Genomic DNA, 12,927 nt, shown 5'->3' with positions numbered 1-12,927 from the left:
GACTCCCCTGAAGGAGTTACAACCTTTAATGCAACTGTTGTCTGTTCTTCACCAGTCAAAATGGTATTTGAGACAAAGAAGCTCATATTAAATCTGGAATAGAGTTCACCAGACAGCATCATGATGTGAAGAATGGAGGTGGTATGCTTTGATGAGAATTTGATGTTGAAAAGCAGCAAAAGGTGGAAACTTCCAATATGTTTTATAGGCATCGTAGACTGGAACTGATTTTTGGACAGACAACATTTAAAAATAGTTTATTTATTTACTAGTGGCTAATTTATCAAGGATTAATGATTTAAAGATCTGTTCTAATGTTGGCTCCAGTTTTGTCTTTATTGAGGTAAACACAGCTTCAATGACCTGAGCTGCAGGAAATCCAGACCATAATCCATCACAAACTGATTTATAACAATAACCGCTGCAGATTATTGCTGGTTTAATCCTTTATTAACTTAAGCAGTCCGAGCGGTCGCTGGACTCACCAGAGACTTGGCGATGCAGTATTGCTCTCCAACGTAGCAGAAGTCTCCAGAGCCGCTGGTCTCAAACCAGATGTGGTCTCCGAACTGGGCGTTATCCTGCAACGAGAAAACACAGGAACCGTTTTTAACTGCAACAAACCTGCAGGAGATGTTCACAAAATGTTGAAATAACAAAATAAACCATTAGTCTTTACCATTATCCCAAACATTCATCATCCTTCTATTGACAGAGCTGCAGCTTAAAACTCACGTATGAATAAAGCAAGTTATTATTATTATATATTTTACAAGATATATATAATCCTCCTCCACGACAGTAAACTGAATATCTTTGAAGTAAACAAGACATTTTACGGTGTTGTCTTATTGTGTCAAACTCATTTTTTGACTCATTTTTAATTTCTTGAGAAAATCTTCACTTTATCATTTGCACATTACAACTTACAGATCACAGAGTATCTACTATGGCATGAAACATTCAGTCACAGGTATCTGGAACTAAAAGATATATTATTTTACTTCATGATCAAAACAACAAAAGTCAGACAAAAAAGATAAAAACAACAAAAACAAGACAAAATATTACAAAAATCAGGCGCAAAACGACAAAAACGATGCAAACAAAACAAAAAACAAAAGTTTGACTGATATATATGGAATCACTTTAGATACTTGTAGATTTTTTTTGGAAGATTTTTGTTCATTTTTTGAAAATATTTACAATTTTGATATTTTTAAAAAAAATTTAAATTTGTATTTCTTGCCAAATTTGGGGATTTTTTTTAAAAAAAGTAAAACTTTTAAAGGAAACTTTTAGGGAATTTTCTTCCTGAAAATTTTGCAATTTTTTTTTAAATTTGGGTAATTTTTTGCTGAATTTTTGGATTTTTTTCAGAGAAGGAAACAATATTTTTTGGTGCCGTAAATGAGGACAACAGGAGGGTTAAGACACTTAAGCTCGACAATCCTGGTAAAATACAGCTTAAAATAAGTCTTCCAGCTAATTTTAAGATCTCAGTATTCTAAATATCAGATCTTATTTCAAGAAATCTTACCAAGCCATTTTCACATGTTCTGTTAGCAGATTGTTTCACGTATTTCAAGGTAAAAGTTCCTTGAAATAAATTATTTTCCCTTGTTTTGAGAGGGGCATTTTTTCCAGTGTGGTTTTGGCCCGCGGACCTCATGTTTGACCCTGGTTTAGACTAAAACTTCAGCTGTGTTTGTGGACCAGCTGACAGGACAAATCCTATGTAGAAATGAACCACAGCTGATTATATGTTGCAGTTTTCCTCATTGCTTGACCTGATTGACTCGGTTTGCTGAGTAATGATGCGTTAAACTCACCGTCCAGTCGATGCTGCTGCTCGGCTCCTGCAGCGAGTCGCTTTGAGACACGTTGGGTTGAGTCCCGGCGTGCTGAAGGCCCGACTTAGCAATGGCTTTCCTGAAAACACAAGAAACAAGAGAGCTTTTGACCTGAAAACTGAAAAACAGTCTGGTTTTCTGTCATGTTTCTGTTTCTGTGTGAAGAACAAACTGAGGTTTTGCTGCACGACGTGAGAAATTAGGTTGAATTTAGGATATAAAGCCTGATTTTCCTGTTTGTATGAACATAACGCTGCAGGTTTCTCAACATCTCAGTGTTCAGAAGCTGGATCAGGACGTTCTGCTGCTCATCCGACTTCTTTGAAACCAATTTCTTCTTTTACATCACATCTGAAGACTTTTGCTTGTATCTGAAGGTTTTTTAATATGTTCTATTTGAACTTGCAGATTATGAATGAATGACATGAAGAAAAATAACGGAGAAAATTTCAGGTTTTTATCTTTAACAGTTCCTGAGATGTTGTTATTGAAACATCATCAAAGTTTCAACGTGAGAAAAAATTGCATAAAGTGAGTCAACGGGCACTTTTGAAAAAAAACAAAAAAACAAAAACATTCATCTCGGAAGCTAAAACTTCCCAAATACCGTTATAAATATATAAAAAATTTAAGGAAAATCAGAGATGATGGAGCAGAAATTGTTCTAAAAATGTGATGATTTGAGATAAAAATGCCCCCATTTAGAGATGATCAGATGGTGCTTTAATGTCTGAACTTTTTACTCCCTAAAAGTTTCCATTTCTAAGATGCTGAACACGACTTTTCACCATGCAGCTGCTGAGATTCCACCAAACACACAAACATTGATTAACCTGAGAATTAGAGCTGCGATCAGTCGATGAGTCACTTTCTTTGTTAACGTCGCTGCTAATGAGTCTCGACTGCACCGAGGACCTCTGACTCAAAAATCATCATTTCATTGTTTATTCATGACAGTTTATTCCTCCTACAAGCTGCTGGGCGTGTCAGACTACCAACGACACATACATAAAAATATAAGTCAAACATTTGCATTCTGGAATCTCAGCTGTTGTGTAAAAAAGAAAGTTGAATTATTAATTTTGCAAATTTAAAAAAACGCGGAATCAACATGAGCAACTTTTTCCCAAATGATCACAGCCATAACCAATAGTGGGACAAAACGTTGACGCTATATATAACAGATATAAAACAGCTTTAAGTTTCTGTGCTTGCCTCCTCTCCACTCAGTCTACACCGCCTGCAGTTCAGTCAAGAACTCAAAATTTTTGTCAAGCGACCGTAACTTCTCAGTTGCTCAGAAAAACCGGAATTTCTGGTTTTTTGCAAAATCTGTTTGGAACAAACATATTCTTTATGAGGATATTTTTATATGAAACGTGAAATAAAGTGATTTAGAGAAATATCCAATTTTTGAAGCTTATTTTTGGTCAATTTTCCCAAGAGAATTCTATGTCACAAGAATTGCTGTCAGAAAGTTTACAATCCAGTGATTCTTTCTGCGTTAAAAGTTTCACATCTCTGATAATTGGTGTCATTTTAGTGATTTTTGAAAGACGAGATGCCTTTCGAAACCATTGGTAAGTTTCAGGATTCAGAAGATTAAACTGTGATGGAAATAAAACAAAACAACACTAAACTGAAGCATGTTTCTCTCTGCAGCCCTCAAACTGTAGCTCTCTACATACAGCAGGAAGGCGCTCCAGCTCTCCAGTCTGGAGTCGTAGCTGTGGGCCCCCAGTGGGCTCAGGGCCCCGGGGCCCCTGCAGAAGCCCGGATGGTTGAGGTAGTAGACGGAGGTCCTGCGGTTGGGCAGCGGGAGGCCTCGGCCCGGCCAGGGGCTGCCGGCCTTGGATAGGGTGGAGATCCTCCTCCTCTTCCTCTGGCTGGAGACTCGGTAGCAGCTGTAGGGAGCCGAGTCTGCGGCGTGGAGCTGAGAGGAGTTCCTCCTCAGGCAGCGAGGGGCCCGGATCAGGGGCCGAGAAGCCAGCTGGGGCCTCTTCACCTCCAGGACGGAGGAGCAGGATGGGGTGGAGGCTGGAGAGCAGCGAGCCTCAGGAGACCAGGAGGCGGAGTCCTCCTCGGCCAGATGCTCCGCCTCTGACGGCTCGCTGCTCTCTGATTGGCTGCCGTCGGAGTAATCACTGCTGTCGTCTCTGTCTGAGTGGAGGCTGCTGGAGCGGGAAAACATATGGATGTTGTTGGCTCCGCCCCTCACCTCCACCTGCTGCTCGGCCGCTGGTAGCCCCGCCCCCTCTTCGTCCTCCTCCTCCTCGGCCATCTGGATGAGGCTGGCCAGCAGCATGGACGGACCCAGCAGGTGGGTGTCGATGGTGCGCAGCTTCCCCACCTTCCTCCTCCGCACAGCAAACTTGGGGTTGAGGCTGGGGGTGGTGGTGCTGGAGCGCCTCCGACCGTGTCCCGCCCACCTGCAGTGACTCGAGGTCTTCGCCAGGCGGCCTCCTCCTGCACTTGGAGGTCCAGCCGGCAGCTGGACGCTGGAGCGCCGCCGCTGGGTCAGAGTGGTGGACGGTAACCCAGCGCTGGACCTCCGGCGGGCCTTACTGGTCGGAATGGCCACACTGGGCCTCCGCTGGTGGCAAGACTTGGCTTCAGCTTCCAACTGCAGAGAAGATTCCTTCCTCTTAAAGTGACGGCGGAAAAATGTGTCCATGATGGATGCCTGAGGGACTCCAGAGAGAGTCCTCTGTGGAACCAAATAGCTGTTAGCCCGAAGTATAGAGAAAATTGGACTAGAAGCTAAAAAAGACAGAAGGAAAAGGTGCAACGATAGTCCAGGACCGTGCAAAGGGTTCAGGAACTAACAGGAAGTTGTCAGTCAGGACTAATGAGCAGAGGAAAACGATGAAATTACAGCTCCTTGTAAAATCGTTCAACTCAAATTAACACAGTTTGTTAGAAAAAGCTGCAAATTGGGTGTAATTTAATTATATTTCTGACTTAAACCGGCACAAATAAAACCAGAGTTGGGGTTTTCCTGGTTCCTTCCTCATGATTCGAGCGATGCCAAAGGAAACTTTTAGTCATTCACCCATGAAGACCAGATATTTGTGGGGTAAACTTGAACAGTCTGGAGGATCTCAAAATGGGAAAATAAACCCTACCGTTCAAAAGTTTGGGGTCACCCAGACAATTTCATGTTTTCCATGAAAATTCACACTTTTCTTCATGTGCGAGCATAACTGCAAAAGGGTTTTCTAATCATCAATGAGCCTTTCAACACCATTAGCTAACACAATGTAGCATTAGAACACAGAAGTGATGGTTGCTGGAAATGTTCCTCTGTACCCCTATGGAGATATTCATTAAAAATAAGCCGTTTCCAGATAGAATAGTCATTTACCACATTAACAATGTCTAGACTGGATTTCTGATTCATTTAATGTTATCTTCAGTGAAAAAAAATGTTTTTCTTTTAAATATAAGGGCATTTCTAAGTGACCCCAATCTATAATTCTATAGTAGTGTAAAATTGAAATGTTGTTTGCTGTTTTAAGGAATAACGTAAATAGAGAAAAGCCGAGGACCCAGAACAGAGCCCTGGGGTTCTCCTCCTCAATACAGGAATCCAGAACAGCACCAGACTGATCGATAACCAGACCTGATCAGCGATCCCTACTTTAATGAACAGACTGCTTGAAAGATATACTATACTGTGGAATAGTAAAGTTGTTCTTAGGGTTTCTAAAGATGTATACAAGGTCTAAAAGAAACAGGAAACAATAAAATATGAGATTTACAGACATGTAGCTGGTAGGAATTAATCAGTTTAACTTCATCCTACTCATTTGCAGACATTACTTTAGGTTCTGCTTTTTGCTTTTCCTTCATTTTGTGTTTTATTCTCTCTTGTTTCTGCATTGATGACACTAATAGCATGATTGAAATAAATCTAATAAATAACAAAATCAGAGCACACTGAGCAGGAGATGAAGTGATGCGCTGGCTTTATATAAAATGTACTCTCTCATGCTCAGCTCTGCTCATGTTCAGCGTTATCATCCCACGTTATTCCCACGACTAGTGGGAACCTCCTCCACTTTCTACTAGGTTCAGTAGGTGCATTATTATCCACTTGATCAATAAAAAGCTGAAAGTAACTTCGAATGCCTCGTGATTGTGTGAATAAGTGGAATCGTCCCTCTGTAAAGCTACAAAATGGAGTTTAGTACCATAAAGACTGAGTTGTAACCCCAAACCTTTTCTAAACTTTATGAAGCAGTTTTGGTGTCAATCTATGAATAATTCAAAATTACTATAATTAATTTTGTACCACACAAAGACTCCTTTCCAATAAGTCTAAAACTAATCCAAATTTAACCAATTTTGAACAACTTTTGAGTCATTTAGGGGAAATACTGGGTCATTTTGAAAGATTTTTGTCATTTTTTGTACAAGTTTTAATAATTTTGGGACAATTTTGTGTAATTTTGGACATCTTTTCATCATCAGCTTGAACACTTGTGCTTACGCTGCCAACCATTAAGTATGTAGAGGAAAAGCTAAAACTCTTGACTCACTGTAGTCTATTGGTTGAACATAATTTCATTCTAAGTTGTCAAAACTCAAGTAGATTGATTTAAACTGATGAATGTGTTCATTTTTTAGTTGTTGAGCTCAAATAGTATTTTTACAAGTGCATGTTTGAACGCATTAAGCAGAAAGGTTTAATAGTCCATCATTCTGACCATCAAACACTTTAATTATCTACATTCTGATTAATAATTATGCACCAATTTGTGCCTTTTCTGCATCCATGAGGAACGTTAAATAAGTTTTTCCAAATTCGAAGTTTTCACAGAGAGACAACTGCAGGTGTTCTAAACTCTGAAGGGTCTCAAACCGTTGCACAGTTCTGTACATCATCATCACACAGTAAACACAACAGCAGAACCACACAACTACTGGACCACCACACTGACCGAACGTGATTTTATGACGTGTTTTTATTGTTTTACAGGCAGCAAAGAAGAAATATTCACACTAGATGTTGTACTAAATATTTTACCACAAAAAAGCCAACAAATCAGATGCTAACATGGTTCTAGAGAGCTCAAGAAATTCGGTTTGGGACTGTAAAACCACACAGACTTCAACAATAAGACCTTTATTCACTCCATCTCTGCTCAGACTTCTGCTGAGAACCAACATCTTCCCTTTGTGTTTATATGGTTTGATATTTAAATTATGCAGCACTTTGATTCACCTCCTGCTGTTTCTAAATATGCATTATAAATAAGTGTGAAATTTAGCCCTTTGCTGCACCATATTTCCAACTTTTTCAAGGACTCTTTCACAAAGCATAATTTAGAAATCCAGTTTAACAAAAGGGTATAAAAGGAAATAAAAAGGTGTCCGGTATTTATACATTGACCGAGCAAGGAGGAGAAAGTGCATCTAGGTGAAGACACTTGTAAGTAATTCAGACAAATGCATGTTAGAGGATTTCTTCAACAGACCACAAGATCGATCACAGATTTACTGATGCTGAAATGGATGAATCTTCAAGTCCAGTCAGCTATAGTTGCTAATTTGGAAGAAAAGCCTCCACATAAAATTGTAAACATCCCCACTGTGAAGCACGGTGGTGGCAGCATCATGATGTCAATAGTATCATAATGTGAAGCACGGTGGTGGCAGCATCATGATGTCAATAGCATCATAATGTGAACCACGGTGGTGGCAGCATCATGATGTCAATAGCATCATAATGTGAAGCATGGCGGTGGCAGCATCATGATGTCAATAGCATCATAACGTGAAGCATGGTGGTGGTAGCATCATGATGTCAATAGCATCATAATGTGAAGGACGGTGGTGGCAGCATCATGATGTCAATAGCATCATAATGTGAAGCATGGCGGTGGCAGCATCATGATGTGTAGGCTAATGAAAGGGCAGCATAACACTTCAGGTCATGGACCAACTGTAAACACGATGGGATTGACGGCTATCTGAAGAGGATTAATCAGCGCTGGCTGTTAGCCTGGTGTGGAACTGAAACAGTGTCACGGCTAAATTCAGCCGAGGAAACCGGAAAATCCCAACTTTAATCTGCTCTTCAGGAGCTGGCCTGAACACACCGGAGCTGCAGCCAAAGGGTGGAACATGACCTGGAGCTGCCGCTACCTGACTCGCCTGCACACCTGAGCATTAGCAGGTGAGGTGAGGCCGCTTTTATTGGCTGAGCTCCATTCAGAATAATCCAGACATTGCACCAAACATGGAGGTCCTGATTTCCCTGACTCTCCTGAACACACCAGACTGAGCAGTGATGAGCTTCATTCAGCCTTCCAGGCAGATTTGGTGTTATTTATGTTGTGGAGGCGAGGGACCCCCGCAGCATCATGAATTATAGAGCAGTCAGAGGAAGTGTCGGCTTTTCTCCACAGGCCGAGCAGCACGACAACAGGAGGATGTCGCCGCCGCCGCTGTGACACACAACAACAACAGTAATTAAAGCTTCGACGACCCGCTGGCTTCCACAAATAAAAACATCACACCAGCAATTAGGCATCACCGATCGACAACCAGCAACACAAACACAACTGACTGAATCAGTCTGTACTTAAGTATTCTACTATGAGAACCAATGAAAATGACATAATACAACTACATGCACAAAACATTGGCAAGGAGACACAAAACGACCACAAAGACCTGCAAAATCACCACGAAGAGACACAAAATGACCACACTTATATGCAATACAACTGCAGAGAAATGCAAAATGGCACAAAACAACTATGACAAGATGTAAATTGACTACAGAAAGATACAAAAATGACAACATAAGAGCTACAAAATCACCACAAAGACATACAAAACAACTGCAAAGAGCCAAAACACGGGTACGAAGAAACACAACAGCACAAAGAGAGAGCACAAAGAGAGCGAGAAAAAGACAAAAGCAAGAACAAAGACAAAGAAAAATAAACTGTGAAGAGACACAGAGCAACTGCAACACAACATAAAATAAAATAAGTACAAAGAAAAAAAACAACCACAACGAGAGACAAAATGAATGCAAAGAGACACAAAACATGAAGAAAGACACATAAAACCACTACAAAGACACAAGAAATGACCAAAGAGTAGTAAAACAAGTACAAGTAGAAAGAAAACAACTGCAAAGAGACAAAAAACAACCATGCAAAACAGATGCAAAATGACCACAAAAAAAAATCAACAAAATGGAAACAAAGAGTCAAAGCTTATACACAAGAGACACAAAACAAAAATAAAGACATAAGACAATCACAAAATGACATTAAACAAGAAATACACACAAAACAACTGCAAATGGACACAAAAAACCACAAAGAGATAAAACGAGAAGAAAGACACAAAAAAGTGCGAAGAAAAATAAAACAACTGCAAAAATACACACAACAACCTAAAAGAGACGCAAAACAAGTAGAAGGACTCAAAGTAACTCCAAAAAGGCACAAACGAATTCTAGACGCAAAACATGAAGAAAGAAACACAAAACAACTACAGAGACACAAAATGGCCACAGAAACACAAAACAACTAAAAGGAGATGCAAAACAACCACAAATAGACACAAAACAACAACAAAGAGAAACAAAACAACCACAAAGACACAAAATGGCCACGGAACCACAAAACAACTACAAAGAGATGCAAAACAACAACAAAGAGACACAAAACAAGAAGAACGAAATGCAAAACAACCAAACGCACACAAAACGACCACAAAGAGACACAAAACAACCACAAACACACACAAAACGACCACAAAGAGACACAAAACAACCACAAACACACACAAAACAACCACAAAGAGATGCAAAACAACCACAAAGAGACACAAAAGAGCCACAAAGAGACACAAAACAACTATAAACAGACACAAAACAACCACAAAGAGACACAATGCAACTATAAAGAGACACAAAACAACCACAAAGAGACACGAAACATCCACAGAGAGACACAAAACAACCACAAAGAGACACGAAACATCCACAGAGACACAAAACAATCACAAGGAGACACAAAACAACCACAAAGAGACACATAACAACCAAGAAGAAGCAAAAATGAGCTCATCGTTCTCTACTGTGACTAAAACGTCTGAGTTTGAACAACTTTGTGGTTTCATGATTTATGTTTAAACTTCTCCTCTGATGGTTTCATTGTGTTCAGGTTCTGGTAAAAGGAGGACAGAACCTCTTACAGTATTTTGTGAGGTTCTGTCTGAGGTTGCCTCTGATCTCTGCCCTCAGATCCAGTGACGGCGGCTTCACGCTGCCGATTAGCTGATTAGGGAAACGAGTCTATTTATAGCAGCTGCTTCACTTTCACTGCAGCCGCTCAGGTTCCTGCTGCTCCACCGATCACAGGTAACAGGACGCCGAGCTACAAGGCCTCTGTCGTCAGGTACAAGATACAGCAGCTCAGAGGAGACGGTCAGAGGGGCGCCACAACCCCAACACCAAGCTGATAAATACATGAAACATCAGGCTGACAGCTGTGGTTACACATCAGTACATCAGAAAAAATATATTCAAATATTTAAAAAAAAAAACAGATTCTACTTTCGGTCTCTTTGAACAACATCTAAACTGTGATGCATTCACTGACAGTTGTATGAATAAAGAGCATTGAAACAGTGCTGCATTAATTTACTGCTGCACTAACTAAATGCATTTGAATGGTGATGCGTTCACTGATTGCTGTGCGTAATAAGTGTGTTTGGGCTACGGTGAATTCACTTACTATTATAAAAAAACTGCCTGTTTTACGAACTAAGTGTATTTAAATAGCGATGTGGTCACTTACAGTTGTATTAAATAAGTACATTTGAATGGCGATGCGTTCACTTACTATTGTGCTTATTAAGCGTGTTTTAACAGTGGTGCATAAACTTACTGGTGCCACAAATCAAGTGCATTTAATCATAATAATCATAAGTACAATCCTAAGTACAAAATATAAACTCGTAACTGTAAACCAAGGAATAGTGTCTAAAAATAAAATAAATATAAATAAATAAATAGAATGCGCAAATAAATAAAACAAGTAAATAAATAAAGTAAATGAATAAATAAAAATAAATAAATCGAATGAGCAAATAAATAAAATGAATGAATAAAATAAGTTAATAAGCAAATATATAAAATTTTAAAATTTTAAATTAAAAATAAAATTGCATAAGTGCTCAATATAAACTCTAAACTGCAAAAGAAGAAATAGTGTCTAAAAAATGAAATAAAAAAATAAGTAAATAAGTAAATAAATAAAATATAAAAATGTAAAAAATTAAAATAAAATAACATAAGAACACAATATAAAGTCTAAACTGTAAACCAAGGAATAGTGCCTAAAAAATAAACAAAAAGGTAAATATGTAAAATTTTAAAATTGAAAAAATACAAATAATTAGCAAAAACTACACAATCTAAACTCTAAACTGTAAAGTCAACAACAAGAAACAGACGGATAATCATTAAGAGAACTGAAAGCAAACAGATTGGATTGAAAAAAGTTCCCGTTCTGCCGCTTTGATTTAGAAAACGATGAATGAAAACTGGATAATCAGTGTGGGAAGTGGAAAAGCGACTCGTTCTGAAAGCCTTAGCCGGCTGCTAACGGGAGAATCGGAGCGTTGGAGACGGAAAAAGACTAATCTGAGTGTAATCTGTGTCACTAAGTCAGTGATTTAGCAGCAGGTCGACGCACGACAAACTACAGGTGGTCCAGCAGGAGGACAAAAACACAACAACAAACAACAACACAAACAGAAACTAGACTTTGTTTGGATACAACCTGAGAGGCGTTCGGTCGGTCTTTTCTGCTCGGATGAAGAACAAACACTGGGAGGAGGAGAGAGTTTTCAAATAAGTCCAGCAGCTAAACCGCTCAGAGCGACTGACCCCAGACCAGCCTCTCCTCCTTTTGTAATCGCTGCAGATGAATGGAGCCGCCAGACATCCCAGAATACTCTTCATTAACACTTCAAGGCCCCCGCTGCATTATGGATCAGTTTGAAAATGGGGGGATAAACCAACAGGAAGCTGCATGTTAATGCGTCCGGACGGCGCTCTGACTCACCGCTTCCTCATTAGTCGCTTAAACGAGCAAATTCTGCCGCTGGCTTCTGCCGTTGCTATGGACGGAGTTCCATGGCAACCGCATCCGACGCTGTTTGTCATTTAGCGGCGAAGATTTTTAACATCGCTCAGAGAAAAACATTTAACTTTAAACAAGGAAAGTTGAGTCGTTAACGTGCTGGAATAAGCGGCAGCAGAAGGAAATTAGAAATTAAGAAGTAATAAAAAATGCAAACTATGAGAAAAAAATTATAAAAAAAACTCTTTGTAACTAAAAAATATGTTAAAAAAATGAGGTTCAAAAACTGTAAAAATGGTGAAAACAATGGGAAAAAGTCTATATTAATAAATTCAATTTAAATTAAATTCAGCTGATTCAAATACAGTAAGAAATGTGTAAATTTACAGTCAAACATTGAAAAATAAATTATTTCCAAAAATACAGGTCTTTGATGTAGAAATTCAGCAGTTAACATGTAACTTAATACTTTTATCCTGTTAATTTTACTAGACATGAATTCTAAATTAAGAGAACAAGAAAAAAGTTGTAAAATAACAGGTGAAAAAAAAATCTTTTTCTGTCCCTAACATTCTTTTTTAACAAATATCCATAAAATCACATTTGAAAAGAGTAAAAATTGTTTACTTATCGAGGTGAAATGTTGTAAAACAATAAACTATTATTTGTAAAAATACAGATTTTTAATTGAACCTGATTCTTCTGTAGTTAACATTTAAATTAATACTTTTATTCTGTCAGTTTTACTCGATATTCATTTAAATTCAACAAAACAAGAAAAAAGTGAAATAACAGCTGAAAAACATACTTTAACATACTTTAAAAAATGTCAAATATCTGTAAAATTATATTTTTAGCTGTAAATGCAGTAAAAATTGTGTAAATTTATTTTACATTGTAAAAGCAGTAATTATTATTTCTACTTACCCATTTTATTTTTGATGGGAACATTTACA

General features: G+C 38.6%; 1 protein-coding gene across 4 annotated transcripts in view; it reads right to left on the bottom strand.

Annotated features, from left to right (window-relative positions):
• The window catches only part of dgkzb (diacylglycerol kinase, zeta b), a 71,893-nt gene that overhangs the window by 30,466 nt on the left and 28,500 nt on the right, over positions 1 to 12,927 (bottom strand). For 2 of the 4 annotated variants that reach the window (XM_051952180.1, XM_051952181.1), the window contains exons 2-3: positions 1,833 to 1,932; positions 486 to 581 (exon numbers count right to left, since the gene is read on the bottom strand). In XM_051952180.1, the coding sequence (XP_051808140.1) occupies positions 486 to 581; positions 1,833 to 1,932 (196 nt within the window). Of the gene's footprint in view, positions 1 to 485; positions 582 to 1,832; positions 1,933 to 3,541; positions 4,561 to 11,668; positions 11,810 to 12,927 lie in introns of those variants that run through there. The other 2 variants (XM_051952178.1, XM_051952179.1) reach the window with 2 other exon arrangements.

The sequence above is a fragment of the Acanthochromis polyacanthus genome, chromosome 8 (assembly GCF_021347895.1).
Source record: "Acanthochromis polyacanthus isolate Apoly-LR-REF ecotype Palm Island chromosome 8, KAUST_Apoly_ChrSc, whole genome shotgun sequence".
NCBI classification, from domain to species: Eukaryota; Metazoa; Chordata; class Actinopteri; family Pomacentridae; genus Acanthochromis; species Acanthochromis polyacanthus.
This window is presented reverse-complemented; position numbering and strand designations above follow the sequence as displayed.